This window comes from Toxorhynchites rutilus, chromosome 3 (genome assembly GCF_029784135.1).
Source record: "Toxorhynchites rutilus septentrionalis strain SRP chromosome 3, ASM2978413v1, whole genome shotgun sequence".
Taxonomy (NCBI): Eukaryota; Metazoa; Arthropoda; class Insecta; order Diptera; family Culicidae; genus Toxorhynchites; species Toxorhynchites rutilus.
In genome coordinates, this window is record NC_073746.1 from 208,249,427 (window position 1) to 208,275,612 (window position 26,186).

Sequence of the window (26,186 nt, forward strand, 5' to 3'; positions counted from 1 at the left end):
GATCGTACAATCGATACCACTTGGTACCGTCAGCATATCCCACGAAAACTGCTTTTTGGGATTTCACGTCGAACTTCTTCCTTCTTTCCTTCGGAACGTGGACAAGCGCAAGCGATCCGAAAACCATCAAGTGTCGCAAATCGGGTTTCTTACCGGTCCAAGCTTCTACTGGTGTTGTTTCGATGGACCTCGTCGGGCTTCTATTAACGAGGTACGCTGCTGTCGAAACCGCCTCGGCCCAAAATTCCTTCGGCAGGCGCGAGTCACTCAGCATGCTTCTGGCCTTCTCGACGAGTGTCCGGTTCATTCTTTCCGCTACACCATTTTGCTCAGGGGTGTACGGACAAGTTTTCTCGTGGCGCACTCCATCTTTCACCATGCTGCTTCTGAAGGATGCATTAACGTATTCGGTCCCGTTATCCGTTCTCAGAACCTTGAGTTTCCTTCCGGATTGGCGCTCACTCGTGGCCTTGAAACTTTCATAAGCTCCAAATGCTTCTTTCTTCTGTTCCAGGAAATAGAGAAAAACCTTCCGGCTCGCATCGTCGATGAACGTCATCACGTAACTGCCACCGAGAGAAGGAACTTCGATAGGTCCAACCAGGTCCGAGTGGACTAAATCCAGTAGCCTTTCGGCTCGCGACTCACTGGAAGGAAATGGATTACGTGCAAGCTTACCCTCGATACAAACACACAGACAAACAAGTTATTCATAATGTAGTTTTTTTCTCTATTATAGTGTAAGAATTGAACTCTTGATCTCTGCGTGAGAGGTATGGATGTTACCACTACGCCAGAGCGCCTCTGTGGGAGATAGGACTAGGAATACCGAATATTATTAGAATTCATCGGACGATATAACTACTAGAACGGAAAATAACTAGCGATTCATCTGGTTTGTAGCTTTGATGAATTGACGAAATCTACACTTGAAAATATGAAAGCTCAATAATAAGAGAAAAAGAAAGTGCAATGAGAAAGCGTTACACATAAAGAATTGAGAATACCGGAAAACCCGAACACATTCTCCAATCTACTGTGCATATGACAGTATATGGAGAACTGGGTGTTCGGTAAATCGAGAGCTTGATTTTGCTCAAATATTGTGGTTGATTGTAACAAACTTTCATTCTCTGGATTATTGTTGGTGTGAGTAGACGTGTTTTAATTCGGCGAAAATCTTGGTTACGACAGCCTCCACTTCATAATGTAGCGTATTCTCCAAGTCAATCCATTCAGCCATTTTTTAGCGGCCAAATTGAATTTTTCAATATAATAAAATACGCAGTTTTATAATGACAGTAGAATTAAAGGTATGTTCCAAATTTCAGATCAATCAGTCAACAGGAACGGGGTCAATTTTCTATTAATGTTTGACAACCCTACAAACACTCAAACACACAGACAAACAAGGCAAGCTGAATGAAACCATTAAAAAATAATTGTTTATTTTGCATTTTTCATAAATGACTGTGTTCTACTAGTCAAGCCCTTTCATTTGATATTCATATTGATGGGGTTCTGAGAAAATATGTAATCCGCCATTTTGTAGCGGCTGCCATTTTGGATTTGCATTTTTCATAAATAACTGTGTTCTACTAGTCAAGCCTTTCCATTTGATACCCATATTGATGGGGTGGTAACAAATATATCTGGCGCCATCTTTATATTTGTTCACTTTTCTTGAAATAAACTTTCAACCTATATAATAATAATTAGAAATCTTGAAGAACCTATCAAGCATTGTTAAAAATTAAGTAATGCATTTTAGTTTCCTTCAATATGATTGTGAAGACATTTGAATACATTTTTTCGTACCATGTGAAAACATCTGAACAAATCACCTGGCATCCATGATTGAAACACAACGAACGCAGAAATCGAAATGTCAACAGCAATTGAACGAAAAGGTTGCCACAAATCGCCCCCGACTCGACATGCTAGGTTGAATCGAAAAAGTTGGTCCGACCTAAGTTGCCAGTTGCCTAGTGTGTATGCTCCCATTTGATTACACATGCTCTCAACTTTTTTGACATATTCGTTATGTTGCTTTCCAACTCAGGTTGCCTAGTGTGTAGATGGCCTAAAACTCCTTATGATTTTTTGGAAAAAATAATGAAAACTACAAAAAACTAGTTTTGGACTTTTTTTTAATTCTGATAGTTTATTTATTTTGCATTCGGGATTTGGCGTAGAGTTGCTTTATGGTATGTAAAAGTGAAGGGAAATCAAGCCAATTAAAATGCACGGGACAATGGTCATAATAAAATTGAAACCAACCGCGAGAGCAGTGTGTTGCAGCAGAGCAATATTGTGTTACCTCGAAAAAAGATGACTCTGTATCTTAACATTATTTACAATTCGCTTACAATAAATTTACACGAATTTGTCTTTTGTTTTTAATAATAACATAATAATAAGATATTAACAATGGGCCTTATCATGTAAATCGAATCGAGAAGTCGATACAATCGCTATCACACCGAGCAAAATTTCGTATTTTGTAAATTGAGATAATTACTTACCGAGCTCGAATTTCATGTGATGTAATTGCATATACAGTGGAACTCCGATTATCCGCGACAGCAAGCTGCATAGTAAATCTATGGGCCTTCCCTTAATTTGTCAGTGAATGATACTTTTTTATTGGTCATGGCTTCCACATTATCTGATCACTGGTGTACACGACCTGGTAGATGGATAGGTTAATGATTTCTGTATTGATAGAACATAGTTTTCATGTTGAAATATCTTTTTTCGTGTTCGGAACTCATTTTAGTCCTTTATAGCGTTATCCGCGATTTTCGTTATTCGCGGTGAGCTAGCCAGACTATTTCGCGGATAATCGGGGTTCTACTGTATTTAGGCGTTTGTTAAATGTATCCTGAAGGAAAATATCCGGGACGCAAACGAAAACAAAATAATTCTCTTAAGATATGCAACAAGCAAACCAAACAGTTCGAAAAACTGTGACACTTGAAAACCTTCTCTCGGTCGATGCAATCGGTATCTATAATAGTAAAACAGAGCTCACGAGCAAAATTCTTATCGACTGAATTTCTATAATAGGGCCCAAAATAAAATAAAACAATTCTGAAATGGATTATAAGCGAAATACAATCTTTAATTTTAAATTCTTTATAAGGACGTAGAAACTAGGCAAGGAATCAACTCAAACTTCGGAGAACATAATCCTTACATGAGGAAGAACACATATTTATCTTTGATGAAAAATAAACTATTAAAACAATTTAAAAAATTGGTGGCAATATTGTTGCCACAGTCCGTTATACTTATGACAGACATACAGCTGTACTTGCGTTGTACTTCGAAAATTGTATGTCTGTCACCATGTACAGCGCTAGAACCATGCAAGCAACTCGGTACAATCACTGTACCTGTACCGACCTATTTTACCGCTGTACATGGCTACAGTTGTACTGTGCGCAGCGCCATATACGGTTAGTGGTGGGTAGCATGAACAAAACGAATCAAAACATTTGGTATACATTCTTTTCAATGACTTTCTCTTGAGTTAATAACTCAGATGGAAACATATTTGTTGTGTTCGATAGTTTAGACGCTAAATAAAAACCTTTTTCATTGAAATGTTGGTGAAAATACAATGCAATAAATTCAAACTTCTGATTGTCAGTCTGACATGCGGTACAATGTACAACTAAAGTATGTGTGTCATGCTATCGTGGTACCTGTACAACGCTGTACACGTACAGCGCTAGTACAGTTGTATGTCTGTCCATGGTATTAACTTCAGAAACACTGCTCGACGCTATTTCAATATTTCTAGTACAGTAAAAAAATATTTTTCATATACATAGAAAAAATTTTATGTTTCGTCAAATACACCATTCATTTTATTGAAAAAATTGCATGATATTATACAGTAGATCATAAACAGAAAACTTATCAACTTGTTGCATTTTCAACGAGTTTAAACAGGATATTCTGCCGGCGCTCGTAAACTTAAAAATGAATCCCAAATTAACATCGTACATTTTTAGCAATTGGAGTATTACCAGATACCTTTACAAGTCTTTGGTTGAACAAAATATGTTGGTGTGGGTGGCAATATAGTTGCCACGGCCTTATAAAGGGTTAATGAATAAATGGAAGAATGTCCATGTGGTTAACAGAGAGAAGGTTGTAGTGTTTGCCCACACTTGTTCACGGAGGGGAAGAGTAAGTGTAAAATCGTGCTTTTTTGTCCACGTGGTACGTAGACTGCCCCTATTTTTTTTTCGTAATGGCCTTTGAAACCTTTCATAATTTTTAATTCATAATTCAATTTAGTTCATTCCGGCTGCAAAAACATCTGGAGTTCTGGCTGCTGCGCCACATGCGGATGATTCCAGGAACCTTGAATTCATGTATATATTATTGTTATGCTTGTTCGAGATGAAGAATAGAAGGTGGGAAGATTCACGGGTTTTGGTTGTGTTGAACTTTGATTGTGTTAGTAGCCAGGAAGATAGTAAGTTCACATACCAGGCATACCAGTCAGTAACTCAAATGGTACAAAATTGAATGTGTCAACGAATAACGTTGGAAGAGGATATACAGAAGCTAATTACAGATTTCCATATGATTCGGGAACATATCATATCATATCACGAACTAAAATGTTTAATTTTTCTTTGATTTCAGAAATAGTATTCTAATGTCTACTATGTTTGGATTCTAGAGCAACTTCATGGAAGTTTGCTTTTGTCAGCAATTGTAATTACTTTTTTCACAATTAGGGTGCTGAAAACTTCAGTCGTCCAAAACTAAGACGCAAGCGGAAAACTTTTCGTCTCAATCTAAGTCATACGGAGTCAATACAATTTATTTTTCAAGTTCATTTTACATGAAAAAAACTTGCAATCTTTTTTCCCTTGCACAGTCAAATGTTTATTCGTCAAAGGAAAAAAAGATTGTGTGACTCTGACTTTGTTCGTTTACGTTTTTGGTCGACGTTACGAGAAGATAAAAATGAATTGAAATTAAGTTTAGAACACCTCAAAAATACTGAAATTTCAGTTTCTGTTAAAATGTCGGGCCCTTATGATTTTGAACACTAGCATTTTTTTTATCCCTTTTTGTTTTATTTCAGGCTCATTAGCATTTTGGCTGTAACAGAGCCGAATTTCAATCGTGTACATGTCACATGTTTATCATATCTATAATTAGCACATTACACAGTTGCCATGTTTTCGGAAATGCTAGCATTGATTTAGGAAGAAAAACTAGTTCATTCATTTCATTTACTTCTTTTTACTTTTAATAATAACACTTTTCCTATGCAGTGGACTATTATAAGAAAAGTAACATACATAAACAAAATCTGTGACGTCACAGATTTAAAAAACCTTCCCACCTTTCATTTTCCATCTCGATGCTTTTTGGTATTAGGTATGTTCACATGGACATTGAGAACAACATTCGCCACCCTCCATCTTTCAATTGTTAACATGATACAACACTTATTCGGTGTAAATAAATAAAATGATACAAATCAAAAAGGTACCCTACAATGGTGTGTATCTTTGGCTCAACATAAATCGATTTATTTTTTCCCCTGCCTTATTATTATCTGTGATTTGATTTGACGTGGTTCTTGAAAATTTCTCAATACCACAAATTTTCTCGCTGCCTTTTTCGCCGTAAGCCGGAAGTATTTTCTTATTAAGCGGGGCGAAATAACGCTATGTTTTCGAATGACTTTTTCAGCAAGATTTTGTTTTAGTATGTGTGAAATTGCATTCGAGTCGAATCGTTATCGCGTGTGAAAGGGTGGTTATTCACTTTTCCTGTTGTTTTTTTCTCTTGTGTGTGATTACGACTTTTGCGACAGTGTGAAACATGCGTACGTGTGTATTATATTGAGGACTCTGCTCCTTCATTTCGTTGAATTACTCGGTGTTTCGGTTCGTCTTATTCTTGAGTGATTAACATGCTGAAAAATTGTCAGTGTGTTTTTCCAATAGGATCAAGTATGAAACGATGTGCTCTATTCAAAATTATTCCTCACAGCAAACGGATTAACGAAAATGATCACTGTCGGATGAGTGATGCTTAGAAAAATGAATAATATGTTACGGAAGATGGTGCAATTTGTATTTGTATGAAGAAAAAAAATGAAATAAAACAGTTATGTTGAAAGCATCTCAAGCGGTTTACTCGTATTTTGTTAATTTCCCCTGCAGATCGAAAAAAGTGTGGTTTATACAATTGTTGGAATATTTCCACATTGTGAATAGAGAAAATTTTGTCGTAGCCGTTCGTGTTCCAAGTGCTTGTCACAGACCGATTCATTCGGCTGGTGAAGAAAATGGAAAAAGAACCGTGTGCCGCCATTTTATTTCTCATCATTTAAATTTGCAGTCTCAGTACTATTGACATATACACTCGTGTGTATAAAGTTAATGTTACGAACACCAATAGAGTGTCAGCCAAGAAGAAAAGTTTCCTGGCATTTGGTTTCGTACATTTATGCGGAAAATCGTGCTGTAGCAGATGGAATTTTCTGAAATAGATTGGTAGTGGCCGTAGTTAAGTACGCATAAAATACATGTGTTATGAAGTTACATGCAAAAAAGTGGACGAAAAGGTGAAAAAATTGAAAATAAAACGACTGATTTTTTTTCACTCAAGCGGAGCGCAAAGTTGCTGCAACTTCGCACACATAAACGAAGCGAGAGTGAAAAGCAACCGAATCGCACATACACATAGGACCTACATTTGACGGACTGGCGGTAGCACTGCCTTCAAATTACAGAAAATCGACTCATCGACTGCGCCTAAAACCGCTTATGGGAAGTACGTGTTCGTTGACGTACGTCTGTATGGGTGCGTGTGTATAAGCGCCGCACCGTAACCGTAAGGGTCAAGTGAAGCGCCTGTGTTTTTCACTAGTGGCTTGTGTATTGTGCTGAGGTCGTGTTTTTCTTCGCGATTTTGATGCGGGATATCTCACTGAAAACACAGGTAATTAGCCACTATTGTGTTGTTAATGTTTCCAACTTGCTGCTCAGCTCGAGATTGCCCTACTCGTTCAGTATTTTAGGCGAAAAACACTATTTCAATCCACTATGACCGTGTATCATTCGCAAATGCCGCCCGCCATATTTGAGAGGATGGAAAATAAAAAAAAATCGATTTTCGGCACACTGAATTACCCGAAAATGCATAGCACGGTCCGTTTTCATGCGAAATTAACAAAATTGAGAAGTTACCCCGTACTGAAGCTGTCAAATTTAACAAAAACAAATCTGTGGGATGGCGCAGCGTTTCGGTTTGACACAAAAAGCGAAATTTCTTCCTACTTTCAGGATTCGGTGTACCTTCTTATTCGGTTGATGCTGTGTGTGTGCGTGTGTTTTCAACTTCATATCCGAGTTACGGGATGAATGAGTGTGTAGGTTACGCATTGTTCGCCGATGACTGTCGGGCACCGCGTTCGCTGTGAAGTGTTGCTAGTATCTATTATGTCGTCATCGCCAGTGTGGTAGAATGGACCAGAAATAAACATTCGGTACGGATCGCATTGAAGAGTTGAAAGGAAATAATGTCAACAGTAAACATGCACACTGCAATGTCCACGAGATTTAGCTAACTGATTATGCGTGAACCTGTTCTTATCTAGAATAGCATAGCATATCTTGGGATATGTTCAATACATGATATTCACGGAATAATTCAAACTTGTGTTTTAGGTGCAAAGTTATGAAAAATTAAATAAATGCAGGTGAATAGAAGTGATGGTGATTTATTGAAATGTAATTTTGATTCATTCAAAAATGTCATTACTGATAGTTGTATGTGGCCTATTTAGTGAGAATATCGTAAAACAAAAAAATAAAATTTCTCTCGAAGCAGTCGGATTTTCGTTCCACTGCTACGGCAGAATTATCCGATGAGCACTTTTAGACTCTGGAAAATAAATTTATACACCTGCTTTTCCATTAATTACATTTTATGGATTTCTGTGTAATTTCTAATGGAATGGATCATTAGAACATTGTTAAATTGTATTTTTGTGTACCTGCTATGCTATGAAAGCATAAAACATCAAACTCTACAACACAAACTGAGGCTTTAAACAAAACATTTTATTTCAAAATTATATCGTATTTAGCGCATTTTTTTAAATACAATTGTTGAATTTCTTCTTACTTTTATGGTAGTGTATCTACCTGGTATAACCACTAGTTCTGTCAGTCGTTGGAAAATTCATAATTCGAGTACAAAATGTGATTAATAGATGAAATTTTTATTGAAGATACAAAAGTAAAATTATTCGAAATGGTCCCGCTTGGGCCAATCGACAATCGCTGCAAAGGTGGTTGCAATTGGAAATCGGCTGCCCTCTCGATAGAATTCTTCAACGATTGCAATTTTCGATGAGAATGTAAGAAACACAGCACGTGAATAATACAGTGAGTTAAGGTCTACCGGATGTTCAATTATTTGGGAAATGAAATCTGATAGGTGTCCTACTAGCCGTTTTTGAACCGTTTTAGGAGGTTTTGCCTCATTTCATTAGTATTTTTTTTCAATCAGGGCGCCACGAACATCCCTGACTGAATATATCTTCCACATCAATTAGTTCTTCGTATCGGATTGAGCGGATTGAGCAGCCCAAATATCTGTTTCCTGCACTTAAATGACGCGACAGTTCTAAAATTAGCGATGATGTTATAAGGAGTGTATCGAAAAGTAGTCTCAATTTATTCTTCTTTTTTCAATTGTTTTTATGCATATATTTTTCGTTTATTGAAAATAAAAGAAGAATTCAATTTTTGATTCATCCCCTTAAAGTCAGAAAACACCTTTCTCGCATGAAAAAAATATTTTTTTAAAGAATCTCTCAGGGGTGACAGATGATCATTTTTAATGGAAGAAATCCTTCTACGTATATGTTCAAATTTCAACAATGACAGAGAAATAGAACTTTTTTTTTGTTTCGGACTCTGTTGCCTTAAACTGACTACACTAAAGGCATCCGCACCAATGCGTTACTATTCAAGGCTTCTAGTCTCGAGTTTCAGCCGTTGCCAATTTATTAATTCGCACGATTAGCGCACCCGTCGTTGCTATCGCGGTAACTATAGTATCACTTCTTTTTCGCACCGCAGGTTGCTAAATACGATTGCTATAACTAGAAGAAATGACAAGTGTCAGTTGATTCTCTTTTCGTCGCGTTCATTTGTTGGTAGATAAATGTAATATTATACACTTCAGAAATAATACTTCAGAGCAAAATCACAAAAAAACGAACTCTTGAATGAAACCCACAACAGATGTTTGACATTTGTTGAAAATAGCAACACATGGCTCGGTTGCTATCGCGTTGTTAAATTTGTTAATTCACTATTCACAACTATTCAAATTCAAGCAAAATCTTCAAAAATCACGATTTTTACCCGCTCTACATATAGTAGCCACTTAAATTTCACCATAACGTTCAGTGATTATGTTTTTTCTTGAAACAAGTCATATTTCAAATGTAACAAAAAAATTATTTTTCAAACTATATAGTCCAAAATTGCATAAAATCGAGTTCTTAGTTTGCTTAGCTTAGTTTGGAGGTCCTTGTAATTACTAACCCATGAGAGAGGCATAATGAAAGTACTTTTAAGATGTCAACAAGATATCGAACAAAACAATGCTGCATTCTAATTTCCGGATTCCTTTTCATTACATCCTATACATAAAGATGACTCCTAGCGGATGTTCTATCTTTGATAGCACACTCCCACTGTGAATCTTTAATTGTCAATTTACAGTTAATCACTTTTCTTTTATTTTGATTACTGTTTCTCAGCATTTTTACAGACAGACAGTAACAGAGATTCAATCTTGTGAATCGTATCAATACATATAATAAACTGCGCACTATCGGCTTTTGGTGTAAGAGCAATGTTCAAGTTGGAACGTTCAGCGAAACAGTTGACATGAGGCTTTCATTGTTGTGTTAGTAATAGCACAATAAAATCCGATGTTTCTCATTGCAAGTTGAAATGCCTAAATTTTCCGTTTCATCGATTATGGATTAACCGTTCGGGCATTTTGCAATTATCGATCCATCTGAATAATTGTCTTTCAGTATTCGATTTATCGAACGAATATTCGTTGAACAGGCATCGACAATAAAAGAGGATTATGATGTCATAATTTTAAAAGTTACTTTCAAAATAAACATCGAAGTGCAAAGTTTTTGAATGTAACGATGGAAAAATTAGTACATTGCGAAAATGGTTCATATTGCAAAAACGTGTGTTTTTCCTGTACAAAAACAAAATTAAGTGCGCGAACACATTCCGAATGTTGGTTGTGACATCTGGTGAACCTATCTTGGAGCAAAAAACATTTATCGGAGTTCAAAAAAATGTTCTCGGAGGGTCAAAAAGATGTAAACGACGCAAAGGGTGCCGGAAGTCCGAACACGTCAACAAAAATCGTGATACTTTTAGAACAGCTCTTGTAGATAGAGTGGTCAACTCTATCCCATTTCATTAAGCATTTCCATAGCCATAGTCGATTTTGCTTTAGCACTACGGAGAAATTTCTCTAGAGATAGGCAGGGTTTCCTAGTTTTTGCTATTTGTTGTTTGTTGTTTTCTGCTGAATGTTATTGAATTACATTTTTTGTATTAAGTTGTAAGAGGCTTTTTTTACACCACGTGTAGAATACATTTATTTCATTGTGGAATGCTTCAAAGACGCTGTCATTTCCAAGCTGCCGCTGTCATTGCAGTTTCATAATTCAATGTTTTTCCCGGAATGCTGAATCAGTTTATTGCATTTATTCACATACTATTGTTCTTTCTTTTCGAAGTTATAAAAGGTTCCTTCTCTACACACTACATCTACATCTACATCTGTCAACGGTTCCGTTATGACAGAGGTAGAATACAAAGATTCAGATTCTTGGGTGCATTTCCTCTAATCCTAGAGATGCGTTTGTCATGTGACCGACCGCTTGCTCGAATCATAATCCGTTTGCTTTCCAAATGTTGGTTTTCTCGATAGTTTATGAATTGTTCGCGTAAATACGATCTTTTGCATAGCATAAATCCATTAAGTTAGCAGTCTTCGAAAAAATTAACATATATTTCACGTTGCACAGTCATTAAACTTTTGTGGTAGGAATTAATTTCCCTAGAAAGAGATCTCTTATCTTTCCACGCTTATAACCTTTTTCTTATACAGAGTACCGTTATCTAATATTCATAGAATCTACGTATTAACCAGTCCACTAGACATTATAATTCATTTCGAAAAAGTACAAACGGTTACCATGTAACCGTATTCAGTGTTCTCTATATAGGTCGGACTCGATTATATGTGATTCGATTATATATAATTTTCAAATGACTTATTTCAAGAGGAAATGTAACCTTTCAACGTTAGGGTTAAGTTTAAGTGGCTATTACAGTGGGGTAAAAATCGTGATTTTTGAAGATTTTGCTTGAATTTTCACCAGGACTTGTTTATATCGATATTGCAGCCAAATTAAGAAAGATACAAGTTCGGTTTCAAAGAACAAATTGTAGAGCGGTTAAAAAGCTAAAATTTAATTCATAGAAACAATGTAGTTTAAAATAAATTTTTAGGATAAAATTATAACATATTAAACACATTAAAAATTATAAACTTTTAAGTTTTTCACTTCCAAAATGATATTAAAATCCACTAATTTAGTTGTTCCACTACTATATCCTGTACTAAATTTTCTCATCTTTCAAATGAATCGTCTTCCGTAGCATACTTTTTAATGTAGAGCCAGTTTGAGGCAATAGTGTCCGAACCAAAAAATCTTATAACTCTGTCATTGTTGTAATTCGAACATATGCGTAGGAGGATTTTTTTCATCAAACATGATGAGATAATCTGGATAATTTTTTTTATGTGAGAAAAGAGTTTACTGACGTTAAGGGGATGAATCAAAAATCAAATTCCTCTTTTATTTTCAAAAAACGAAAAATAATGCAAAAAAAAACAAATAGAAACATATTTTTGACTCGATTATATACATGATTGGATTATATACAGTGAAAAGAAATCAAAAACTGTATATAATCAAGTCGCGCTATAATTCCTATCTGTGGTAGCTGAGAACAGACAAACGACCGCAGACAAACAAAGGGTTAAACAATCCATATTGTGAAATGGGAAACATGAAATTTCAGTTTGACAGCCATCGATAACGGGTATTTGCAATAATGCTTACGTGCATAATTTATTATTTTTCACAATTTAGTTTTTAGTTTTTTTTTGTCATTTTGATTTGCTTGTCGATTGTTGGGTGTAAGTGAACCGCTGATAACGCTCTTTTGTAGTTGTTAATGTATTCTGGAACGAACCAAAAAAAAAAAAAAAGAAATGACAGTTATGATTGAATGAATTTTAACACAGACGCGAATGAATGTCCAACCAACTATCTAAATTTTAACGTTATTTTTTTCTCTATTGCAGAATTATACGGAATAAATTGTGATGATACTTAGCTGACTGCGCACGTCATCGCGAGACCTATGTCGGTATGTAGCTCTCTGCCTTTAGGCTCTACTGATTCCAACCTGCATCTTCGTTGTTTGGGATAAAGAAAGATGAGACACGAGAAAAATAAATCATGCGCATAAAGGACGATTCCCGCAAGTGATGAAATGGAAAACCTTGATTTGCTCAACATAAAATTTCTCTGCTCCAGTTCAATAACACAACATTGTTGTGTAAACAAATTCTTTTTGTGACTTCATGAATGTTTTTGAAGGTGAGATGGCAAATGTAAACATACTGCTCATTACCAAGGGCTCTGAAAGGTATAGCAGATTGAGTACAAGTTTCGACAGTATCATGACCACAACTCCATATTTACCTGTTCAAATTTTAACGCGCGCTTTTTAACGTTTTTGTTGAATGAAACATGCGGGTGTTCAAAAGTAGGAACTTGCTACTTTCATCAACAGGGAGGATCATGGTGCCATTCCACACACACAAATACTTACCTGTCCTCGTTGGTACGACTTGAAATTCCGAGTATTCTTTTGCATGTCCAGTTCGGGCCGAACTTTTCTTTACACCGCTCCCTCCAAATAATCAAATAATCACCCACAAACGAGCCGAGCCTGGTTGCATCTCAAGGAGTTGCAGCTTGGTGTGGCCTCTAGACTGCTAGGAGAACTATCGAACAGAAGTAATGAACTAACGAACGACCGTGTGTGCGTGTCTGTGATTACGAGTGGCAACTTTTCGCACATTTTTATAGAACTTCGACGCGCGTTTTCATTTCCTTCACTACATCACACCGGCTACGGGGCGAGTTTGTCCATACACCGAAAGATTTAGCTCTTTTCACAGTTTGCTTGCCTACCCTTTATCGATTGTCTCCTTTCATCTCATTATGTATGGTGTCGAGAGCTAATCGTTAAACGCACAGCACATACATACATACAAAAAAGTGTTTCCCCTGTGCTTAGATGACGTAAACGGGGTATGCACTGTGAACTTCGGAATGAATGTTTCACAAACACCACTGACCAGACTACATTTCTGTTGTTATGCTCTTTCACTTCATAATACTACACGGCATACAATCCGTTTCGTGGTGTGAATGAAATGAGTAGCATCAAGGCGGTGTTAGTTGTGTATTTTTTCGAATACTTTAGGTAGTTGAATGCGAGCAAAAGACGCTACATCGTAACAGTGCAGACATTGAAGAAAAAAAGATGAATTTTGTAATGAAAAAATGTGTATCGCTGCGACAAATTGTAGAAATCATCAAGTTTAGGTTGTGATGAAAGTGAATTCGAGAGTGAAGATTGGAAAAATAACACCGAAAGACCCAATCTCTCGCTAATATTATAAGATCCTGACCTTGAGTGTACGTTGATCTCGCAAGAAGCAAGATTTGGTTCCTCATTTTCTCCTGTGATATCGCGACCCTGTGTATCGTTCGGTGCAGTAGTTTTTACCTTCAGCGTATTGAGTGTCGATGTGTGGGGTGTCCAATAGGCTAGACAACTTGCAAAACAGGAAAAATGTGTGTAGAAAATACGAAAGTAAAATGTTGTATATAGCCGCAAATGCAGGAGCTAAGCTGGAGGCACAGCGCCTAGTCTGTGAGATCTGTGACAAAAATGGCTAACTTACCTTGATTCGCCGTGGTGATGATAGCAGTAAGGATGCAATGGTAACCTAATAATGTGCTGTGAACAGGCTTGGCGGATATGGAATGAAAAATCAATACGCTCTGCTGTATTGTTCGATTTGTGCAAATATTACGGTATATTCTGTTCTCAGTTCCTGCTGCCAGTATTCTAGCGCAAGTGTAAATGTCCTCTATTATCCCAAACTTCGTGATGCACGGTAGCTGCTCTGTTGATACGTTAATGACAATAAGAGCGCGTCAGTAGTGAAGATGTGGAATGAAAATTATTACGATGAGTGTGCCAATGAAGAATTTGGTTTCAGGCTTAGTCCAGTCACTATGCAACAAGGATCAGCATCAACCACTCCGAGCGTGGTGCCTGTAAGTGTCAATGAACTACACGATATGTTTTCATATGACTTAGTTTTTTAGGAATCTGCTGATAAGAAATTTGCAAAAGAAAAAAAGTCGGACATAGTATTGTAAACAAACGTTAACTTCAGGTTAAAATTGATGTTGCAAAAAAAAATTAGATAAGAGATTGCATTCTTTCATCTGAATAGATAGACTTGCTGAATTAGCTTTAATCTTGCTTATTTTTCTTTGTAACAATTTATGCATTATAGGATTAGATGGATCAATAACGCACGAAATTATATGTTGATTTCTAGCAGTAAGCATAACATGTGTAATCGTTTACTACCAAAACAAAACAAAGTTGACATTAGGAACTCTGAAAAGGAAAATGAAACCCCTAAATATAAATAATGAATCGAGATTTGCTCAATTGAGACTAGACTTATAAGTATTCAAATGAGCTTCTGGACGCGTGTCTTCAGTTATAAAGATATCTATCTTGAGATATAGATGAGACTTCGTACAAATTGGTGCATACTTGACCTAAATTGGATCATTCTAAGTGTGATGAATGAAGCCGACAATTTCAAGCACAAACAATGAATATCTTTTCACTAAAGCGAATATGTGAAATTTGTAGGAATCTTTGCTTTTCAAAAGAATTCTTTGTTTTGATTCATGTTATTGGCGAATAAAAATGTCACAAAGCAATACCGTGGTTCTATGAAAGAATAAAAAATTACCATTACTGTATCATTCAAGGAAAATCAATTCCGATCATTACGATAGAATACGACCTCACAAGGCGCTATTGGTATGGATATTTGCTAAAGTTCGAACAAATAGAGGAAATTCGAAGAAATAGAGGAACAAATCAGGTATACAGTTAAGAAATATTACTTTTCCTTTGCTATATCTTCAACACATTTAAAAGGGAACTCCACTCTGTAAGGTTGAAAAATAACGTGTTTTTTTTATTTTTTCCCGGGTGTTGGAATTAAAGTTGAGTGACATTTTGGTTATTAATTAAAATATATTATTTTTTTGGGTACCTTTATAGTGATTATTAAACTGATGGCGACTGGGCGCTTATGTGCTCTCGAAATCAGTTGATTACTGGTGGTACGATTTTCTCAGATTCCTGCTTCCATGGAAGATTATGTTTCATAATGGTTCACTCAGAGAAAAAAAATCAGCAACGGTTTTTTCCAACAATGAAATAATCAAATATACAAACAATCACGATAACACGTATACACAATAGGCCAAACAATCGATTGAAAACAACGACAAAACTTTTTTCTCAACTTGCCCTCTTTAGAAGATTTTATGTTTACCTTATTCATGAGTCGCCCCAGCTTCCCCCAGATTTTTTTTTCTGATAATCAAAAAGTATATGAATGTTACGCGGAATTGAAAAAATACATGAAGTTGAAAACATAAAGCTTTGCCTTTGATACTACAAAAATCTAACTTAATTTTTAAACCCAAAATTGAGTATACATCAACAAAATAAATCCTGGGTTGCTTGTAAATGACAATATCGTTTTATTTTTCTTACAAGCGTCCTCGTTATATTTATACATTCCGTCCAGCGCAAATCAGTTCAGCTGCACTCGTTCGTTCGCAATCAGTTCGCCCGCAAACACTTCGTTCTAGAACAGTTCTTTCACATACAGTTCACTCTCAATCAGTTCGCTCTCAAACAGTTCACTCGCAAACCGTTCTTTCGGAATCAGTTTGTTCACAGATCGTTCGCTCGCAATCAGTTCGTGGGGAGAACTATCGTTCTTTGAAAAAGAACGACTCTTTTCGGCGAACTAGTTCTTTCGTACCGTTCGTGAAAGGTTTGCCCATCTCTAGTAGTCACCAATACCTACACACTAGAATATAAATTGAAGCATTGTTTGCTTACAATGACATAAATCAGCAAGATCCTCACCTGGTTTTATAGAAGTTACAGAGTGTATTCCAGGCAGCGTTTGCCGTTCGAACGTTTTTCTGAATAATTCACTTTCGTTTGCTCAAATATGCAGAAGTCATTTCCCCCAGTGGCATTTGTTTGCTGTGACATGCTACGAATCATGACACAATGACAATATAACGATGAGCCAGTCTAGTGCGAGCCACCGGTGGTACGCGCTGGCGTGAACGTGTTAGAAAATCATAAAAAATAAAAATAGCGGTATCAAAAAACAGTCACGTGATTTAGATCATTCATTTTTACGTACTGAAAAAAAAACGACCAAATCGGTCCACCCCATCGTTTTTGCTGTAACTTTTGAAGGAGATGAAATATCGACAAATCATTTTGGCATAACATTTCTGAAGGTGTATGTGTAAGCCTCCTGAAAATGCACATAAAAATTTTACGACTATCCCCCTTAAAGAATTTTGTGATTGGCCAGAGTTGTTTCTCGTTCCTCGGTTTGCTGGATATGATATAACCGTAGCAATAAGAATTCCATATCTCAAGCAAAATCTTTCCATTACGATAAAAAATACGTCCAGAGCGTCCTAAGTTTGTTGTAGTATTGAAGAGTATGACATTCCTTACATTGTTATCGATGATAGTCTAAGGACTCTCGATTGGGCTAAGATTGTGATTTTTTGAGTGGCCGGCCGGGTATGAGTAAATCGTACGTGGATACCGCAAATAAATCGTACGCTCGTTTTGGAAACCCTGGCAGATTTGGATTTTTGGAGAATTTCACCACAAGTCGGACCTTGGAGGTCAAAATAGGAAACACCAGATCTAAAAATTTGGCCGAGTGGTAAGCATCACACATGATTATGCTGGGGGTTCGGGATGTCGTTTCTCGTATCTCCTACCCAATATCCCAACGGCTCATTTATGTGATTGTTTGCGAAAATCAGTTGTTCTTTGGGAGACTGGCTGATAAATAGTCGCTTCAAAGTAGAACTCTTACAATGAATCGTCAACTGGTTCGATGGTTTGCTGATGTCGTGGAACATTGTCGGCAGAAGCTTTGAAACGGTAGCAGAACAATACACTAAGATTAAGTACGGAACAGAGTGATTTGGACTGAGCATTCTTCCGTCTGAAACAAAATACATAGAGGAAGCTAAATACGAGCATATGGCATGTGGTCCGATTAGGCAGATTAGTGATCAACAGCAATGAGTTCGAGCTAGTGGGCCAATTTTTTTTGCCTTGGTACAATGGTAACGACAGCGATAACAGTCGCGAGATCCGGAGATACATTATCAGTGGGAGTCGTACTTTAGCACGTACTTTAGCTCTACAAACACTTGAGGTCAAACAGACTTAGTAATCGTACAGAATTTTCCCTGTACAAAACGTCCAAAAGACTGATTGCCCATTACGGGCACCAGGCGTTGATAGTGCCCCAGAGATAGAAGGATACGCTGGGCAGCACATGATACAAGAATGCCGCATAACTACCTTCCAAAAAGGTATTCATCGGGAATTCGGCGACTACAAGACATTTAGGAGCACAGTATGCAAGGTCGCTGGAAAAGACCTGGCGAGCACGGGATACCCGCTGATTCGGAAGAGAGAAATCCACGAGTCGAGTTCATTGGGAAAATATTGTGAATCAGACGATGTTGTTGAGACTTTCAACTAAAAATAAATTGAAAAAAGAAGAAGAAGCACTAGAACCCGTTTTGATAAAATAATTACTAGTAACTATGATATAAAACTACTGAGTCTTCATTATGAGCAAGATTATATCACTACCACGTTATTCACAATACACCACTGATGTTCAACGCTCCCGAGTACCATCGGTGGCCAGCACTAGACTGCCTCACCCTTATTGTGTCTTCGTGTCATGATTCATAGACTGTAACTGTAACTGTAACGAATGTCACTGGGGAAATGACTTCTTAATCATATTTGAACAAACGAAACTGAATTATTCAGGAAAACGTTCAATCGGCAAACATTGTCTGGAATGGCTCCCGTCCGATAGAGCGAAAAGCATTGAGCGCAGCTGCCAGTTGGCAAGGAGCATGGATTACAGAGCCGGCGTGAACGTGTTAATGGAGCATCTACAAGTCACTTACCAAATCAGTAGTCCTGTATGGATATGTACGATTGATACAATACAAAGAAAGAAACACTGTTCAGAGACATTGAGTTCTGTTTTCATCAAGCCGTATTTAAACTCGGTTTCTGCGATGGTGTTGACAAACAAATTGGAATATGCGTATTCCGTATAGCTACTAAAACTTCAGTCGAGAATAGGTGCCACGGGGTCTTTGATTGCGTCAGGAAAGGAAATTAATAGATGTTATCAGATCCATATGTTTGAGGAATTTGTCCTGCAAGACTGAGTAGAATTGTCTCTAGGGTCTAGGGTCATGCAATGATTTAAAACATGGAATTTTCTGTTGCGAAAACGTTCAATATTCATTTTATCACTTCACATTTAAGAGAGCACTAGAAAAGAGATACATGTCTGTTTTTGGAAAAGCTTCGCTTTCCAAACGTAGCTTTTCTTCTTTGATACAAAATTTTCAAAAAACCGTAATTTTCTTGACCGAATTGTTTACACTACATTCCTGTGAAAGAAATCTAATTAACACTAGATTTCCCAAGTAAGTCATTTTGTCTGCTTTTCAAATTCAATGAGGAAAATAATTATGACACATTATGAATTATGACATTTTATGAAATTGTGTCATAATTATTTTTCCAATTGAAATTGAAAAGCAGTCCAAAATGACTTGCTAGGGAAATCTAGTGTCAATTAGATTTCTTTCACATTCGCGAAATAGAAGATACAAAATTCAAACTAATTGGTTTTTGTTACTATGTAGAGATTTTCACTTTGAAAGATTTGATCAGTATATTGAATATTGTTTTAAAATGATAGAAAACATATAGGGAAATGATCGCTTGATATACGGTTTTTTAGATGAACAACCTTCTAAAAACATGCTCAAACGCTATTTCCAGACGACCGTTCCGTCAGTTTCATCAGAAAAGATGGATGAGCCACCGCCACGCAACGAGCCGGTGGTCGAGCCGGTTAATGGCATTGTTCAGCCGCCGGTGGTGCCGCCGCCTGAACGACCCGGCCGACTGACGAATCAACTGCATTTTCTGCTCAAAACAGTGATGAAGGCCGTTTGGAAGCACCAATTCTCTTGGCCGTTCCAGCAGCCAGTGGATGCGAAAAAACTGAATCTTCCCGATTATCACAAGATTATCAAGCAGCCAATGGATCTAGGTACAATCAAGAAGCGTTTGGAGAATAATTACTACTGGACTAGCAAGGAATCCATACAAGACTTCAATATCATGTTCTCAAATTGCTACGTGTACAACAAACCTGGCGAGGATGTTGTAGTGATGGCTCAGACGCTGGAAAAGTTGTTTCTCACTAAGGTATCGTTGATGCCGAAAGATGAGGTGGAAATGGATGTCCCGGCACCTAAAGGTGCCAAAAAGAAACCGGTAGCGCGTCAACTGGCTCCTCCTGGAACGTTGGTTGGTAGTGTTCCGGTAGCAACGGCTACGGCCACAGTCACTGCTGCGACGGCTGCGGCACGTGCTCGGCCTAACTCTTCGCTTGGTAGTGCGGTTACTTCGAGTGTTCCACCCAATACTGCAACAGCAACGGCTGCGACTGTAGTGCCAAGTGTGCCTCCGATTGGTACACTCCCTCCTCAGACTGTGCCCGGTAGCACAAACACAACCACAACAGCAACGCCAGCCGCATTAAGTGCAGCGCACAATTCAATCGCCACACCGGTGGTGCCAGTAATGGCAAAACCGGTGGTACCAACCACATCGCCCTACATCGTAAACAGTTCACAGTCCGGAATTGAAACGGTTTTACCTCCTCAGCAACCTGCTAAAGTCAAAAAAGGCGTTAAAAGAAAGGCCGATACCACCACACCAACTGCTACCGCGTATGATCCGCACTATGGCACCAATCTAGACCCGAGCAATGCAAAAATCGCAACCCGAAGGGAATCCGGACGACAGGTAAATCTACCTTTTGTTATCGTATCATGCCCTGTTATATAATGAATTGCTAAGTAGTTCTTTACTCATTTTCGCATTAAACATGCTTGCTTTCCTGATCTGGTAGCGCAATTTTTGTAATTCTTTATTCATGTTTCGTTCTCTCCAAAACCCAATCACCAGGAGATTGCACCATTCCAGTCTGCAACGTACCCCATATCGCCATATCAGGGCTCGGCCGCTGCTCAGAATCCACCGAAAAATAAGGAGAAACTGTCGGATGCCCTGAAATCGTGCAATGAAATTTTGAAGGAATTGTTCTCCAAGAAACATTCGGGTTACGCTTGGCCCTTCTACAAGCCAGTGGATGCAGAGCTGCTGGGTTTGCACGACTATCACGATATTATCAAGAAGCCGATGGATCTGGGCACGGTGAAGCGAAAAATGGATAATAGGGAATACAAATCGGCCAACGAGTTTGCTGCGGACGTTAGGCTTATATTTACAAATTGCTACAAGTACAACCCACCAGATCATGACGTTGTAGCTATGGGCCGTAAGTTGCAAGATGTTTTTGAGATGCGTTTAGCGAATATACCGGACGAGCCGGTGAATAATGTTACACCCAATCAAAGCAAGGAAAGTGATTCGTCCTCGTCTAGCGAATCCAATGCTAGCGAGGAAGATTCGGACTCCGACGAGGAGTGTAATCAAAAGTTGAAAATGCTTGAAAAGCAGCTTTTCGAAATGCAAGAACGCATGCGAAAGCTGGCGGAAGAAGCATCTCTGAAAAAGAAGGCAAAGAAGAAACTGAAAGAAAAAAAGAAACAGATGGCAGCGACGGGTTCGAGTGATGTGAAGCAGGGAATGGAAGTGCACGCCAATCCGCCACATGCTCCAGTTAAAGCAATCCATCAAGTGACGGCCCTTGCACAACCACAAATTACCAGTGCAGCTCCTGCAATCCCACCCGCGGGTACCACCAAAACTAAAACGAAAGGTCAGCGTGCACAAAAAGCCGGTGCTACACCGAATCCTCCTGCGAAACGGGCAAAAGGAGCCGGAGCGGCTGGAACCAATGCAGCTAGAGGACCCAACAAGAAGAAAAGTTCGCAAAACGTGGCGAATTTCGATTCCGACGAGGAAGACACTGCTAAGCCAATGTCGTACGACGAAAAAAGACAATTATCACTCGACATCAACAAATTACCAGGTAAACATTGTCAATCCCATTCTCAAATGCAATCAATTCGGGTTCTTATTTGTGAAATTTGATTCTTCTTTTTTAAAAAATCAAGGTGACAAACTCGGACGCGTTGTGCATATTATCCAGAGCCGAGAGCCATCGCTGCGGGATTCCAATCCAGATGAGATCGAAATCGACTTCGAAACCCTTAAACCTTCGACTTTGCGAGAGCTGGAATCCTACGTTGCATCCTGTTTGCGCAAAAAAACCCGTAAGCCTTACTGTAAGTTTTCCAATTTAACAAACACTGCTACTGATGAAATATAACATTCATTCACTATCATTGTTCTGTCCATTTCTTACACTTCTCACTGTTCTATGATATTCTCATCCTTAAGTCTACTGTCGTGTATTTGCTATTATTACATATTGTTACAGTTTGCGACTTTCGAAATTAATGGAGCACTTGTTCGAAATTCTTTGCGAATAATTTATTGCGGTGCCATACATTTACAACTTCAGTAGTGTCTGTTAATTGGAAAGAGACTGTGTCGAATACAATATCAGTTCCATGAGTTTGAATATTTAGCTGAGTTTTAAGCTGATGTAATAAGTTTTCGTTGCCCTAGAGTTGTTTCCATGAGATTATTTTACAACATATAAAATTATTCGAAGACAAATTAATTTGGCAAACTCATAATCTCGGATATTACTTGTTGTATTTCTAGATAATAAAAAAGCTTCCGGAAAATCAAAGGACGAACAAATGGCAGAGAAGAAGCAAGAACTTGAGAAACGACTGCAAGACGTTACCGGCCAACTGGGAACTGCCAAGAAGAATGCTAAAAAGGGTACGTATATCTCAGGGTACAATATCACTGTTACGTTGTTTCGGTGGGGTTTTCTGTTCGCGGAGGTTTTTTGTAGAAAAAATCACCAAGGTTTACGATGATATCATATCAAAGCTGATAGTTTATTGGTTCGAATCAATTCAATATGTCGCACCCACTGTAGGATAATAATTTTTATGTACCCACAATCGGTTTCCTACTAAGTATTTCAAAATAATAAATTTAATATAATAGAATATTACAACTCGTAATTTCGTATGCTGATAGGGTCCTGAGGGGGCTCTCCCAAATAAAGAAGGATTTTATCTCTTGTTATGTTGCACTCCATACATGGAGCCCTGAGGGAGCTAAACCTCAGTGATGGGGACATCAAATTTTCCATTTTGCTATATTTGCTTAACTTTGGTTTGCCTTCTCGTTGTCCAATTTCGTGCGCAATGTTTTCCTCGTAGATCCTTTGTTGCTGTTTATTTTGCTGTTTTTTTCTGTATTATAGTGATTTTCAACTCATTTGGCTGGTTCGTCACTTTTACTTCCATTTTTGGAAGAACTTCAGAAGTGAGATTTGAACTCGTGACCTTTAGCGTGAGAGGCATGGATGTTACCACTACGCCATATCGTCTCCCTTTATTTTGCCGTGTCTTTCGTATTAATTCATTCGACATAGTTTCCGTTCTCGTTGTCGTAGTCTGTATCTGTATCTGTACTTCATTGAGCTGATGTTACCGTTTCCATGTCGTCATAATTTTTTGATTTGTTATATGTCATTGAGAGATGTTGGGTCCTCCACCTACAAGTAGCATCCCTTCTCGATTCAGATGGTGGTCGTTTTGATGTTGTTATTTACGCCCGGCCGTATATGTTGTTGTCTTTCAAGTATGCAATCACCGCAGCAATTGTGGATGTTTCATTGCGTCTTTGATACTCCCAGGGTTCTCGTGTAATGTCCTTGGTACACCGTATTGTGGACAGTGACATAAGACATGTTCTACTGACTGGGGACTACGGAATAATCCGCATTTAATTCGGAAGCTGTCTCTGTTCCTGCCCACGTTGTAGGCAAACGCAGTACGGTTCTCAATCTGGAGAATACCTGTGGATCGCGGTGTCCCCGGGGACCATCCCATTTAGAGATTGTCGCTTTAATCTTGCGTAGGAAGAATATCTGGGTACCATGTTGGTCAGCGTCGTACCATTATTGGGCCCATCTTTGTTCAATTTGTTTGGACACTCATGTTTTCACGTCATCTGTCGGAACTAGGTTCGTCGGCCCGATGCTGCAAGACGATCTGCTTTTTAGTTCACAGGCATCCCAGAGTGGCCCGATATCCACATAAATATGACATCGGGAGGTGTGTTGATGAGCATTGTTGAATCCACGTGTGTGTCGGTCTTCCCGAGTCAATTGTTGACATCACATTGCACAATGGCCCAGGAAGCGCATTTAAGTGGAAATGAGCATCTAGAGCTCGACAGTTATTCTCTAGTCAAAAACTGTCTTCGACAAAGTTACATATATTGGGCGTTCATTTTTATGTTGTCAAAAATAGGGCGACCAACATTTTCGATTGTTTATATCTTAATTCTACTTAAAGTTATTGTTGTTTTTCCCCAAGAAATACACCCTTTTTATTTGTTTGTCGTTATTGTTTATTAACCGCAGGCTTTTTCTTTCAAACGAAACCTAATGATGTTATTTCTTATTTTTTGCGGAGGAGAAATATCAATGCTTAAGAATTATTTCTTTCCGATTAGCGTTTTGTCTCATATTCTGAACACTTAAGCTTTGGTGGCCATTATTCAAAATTACTCAAATTACTCAAAATGGTACTCTTTCGCGAAATTAATGTGATTTTTGGATACAATAGAGCCTTCATTTTCATTTGACTAAGAAAACATATCATACATATTTATGGTGAAAAACTAAAAATATGTTTAATCACTTTTGTCTCAAATTCCGCACACCATTTTTTCACTGACTCATATTCCGAACACTTTTATCTCAAATTCCGAACAGCAAATATGATTTTTTTTTAACTTTAACTTTTTTTGAACTACTGGATCGATTTATATGATCGATATATCAAATTAAAGTCAATTAGCTAGACTTCTTTTTTAAATATTATGCTCGCAAAAAATTGTATTGTGCTTTTGTAATTATTGATTGTATTTGTTTCTTATAGTTTACATGGTTTCGGGACCAAAGGCGCTATATCGGTATCGATACCTGTAAATGATGTTAAAATGAAGTCTATAACCTAAAGAATGTCAGGGTTTTGAATATTACATTATTTATAACATTAAAGTTCAGTAAATGCAAATTTAAAAATGAAATGTTCGCAATTTGAATCATGCGTGGAAACTTAATTCATATTTCGAACACTAATTTTAATGAACATTTCTACATAAAATATCATTTTATTCCATCCATTTATTGTAGATTTTCACCATTTCTATCACGGTAGTGCGTGATAGTGAAAACAACAAACAAAACAGTTGAAAAAACTACAAAAACTGAAAAATTAACGATGTTTGTTTTTTACAGAATTTGTTAACGCAAACATTTTATCATTGGTTTTGACTGTGACTTTTTTGCAAATGCTTAATATTATAAATTATAGGCTGTATCGATACCTGTAAATGATGTTAAAATGAAGGTTATAACTTAATGAGTTTCAGGGTTTTGATGATACAATTATTTATAACAATAAAGTTCAGTATATTTACATTTGAAAATGATGTTTTCGGAATTTGAATCATGCGTAGAAACTCGATTCATATTCCGAATACTACTTCAATATTAATTTTAATGATGATTTCTGAATAGAATATGGTTTTTTCACACTTTTATTGTAGGTTCATACATTCTCTAGCACTTAACATCAAAACAACGAACAAAATAGTTGAAACAATTACAAAAACTGAAAAATGAAAGATGACATTTTGTCATTGGTTTTAACTGTCACTTTTTTGCAAATGTCTAATATTATAAATTAACGATACCTGGAAATTATGTCAAAATGAAGCCTATACCTCAAAAAATGTCTGTGTTTACATTTTCAATTATTTATAACATAAAAAATTTGTAAATTTACATTTAAAAATGAAGTGTTCGGAATTTGAGACTGTTTGAAATATGAGCCCAAACTGTATCCATTTCTCGAACAATCTAACATTTTATAAAACCTGCAAAGCACAAATACTTATCGCATACCAACCCAATGGCATTGAGAGTTGGGAGGTTATTATTCAGTTGAAAAGAATCATTAGATCATCGACGAAGAGATGAGATCGCCCACCGGATCCAGCGGAAGAATATTTACACAATCTGATTAGAATCATTTTTCCATGTACTGATGATTTCCTCCAGTTCCTCCACGAGATTCTACGGAACGCCATCACTTAAGGTTATTGCGGACAAGAATGCAACTTTTCGACAATATTTGGTAAATTCATCGATACTTACAAACATGCTAAATTGAAAATGCTGCGGAGGATAGATGTGTTGGAATTGATTGAACAGAAAGAAAAAAAAGTTCGTTATGGCATAAAATACATACATTTGTTTTAGGCACCTTCCAGACGCTTCTTGGATGGCGCTAACGTTCCCAGTGGAACTTTTGCCTTCTCAACATAGGTATTACTTGCGTCATTTTTATTAGTAGTACTCAGTTG

At 37.4% G+C, this 26,186-nt stretch overlaps 1 protein-coding gene across 10 annotated transcripts in view; it reads left to right on the forward strand.

The window, feature by feature from the left end:
* The first annotated feature begins 5,767 nt into the window (after nucleotides 1-5,767).
* Nucleotides 5,768-26,186, forward strand: part of LOC129777808 (homeotic protein female sterile-like) — a 46,566-nt gene continuing 26,147 nt past the window's right edge. For 2 of the 10 annotated variants that reach the window (XM_055784298.1, XM_055784308.1), the window contains exons 1-5: nucleotides 13,665-14,536; nucleotides 19,461-20,495; nucleotides 20,658-21,687; nucleotides 21,773-21,943; nucleotides 22,389-22,511. In XM_055784298.1, the coding sequence (XP_055640273.1) occupies nucleotides 14,426-14,536; nucleotides 19,461-20,495; nucleotides 20,658-21,687; nucleotides 21,773-21,943; nucleotides 22,389-22,511 (2,470 nt within the window). In that variant the 5' untranslated portion in view covers nucleotides 13,665-14,425. The other 8 variants (XM_055784301.1, XM_055784304.1, XM_055784303.1 and 5 more) reach the window with 8 other exon arrangements.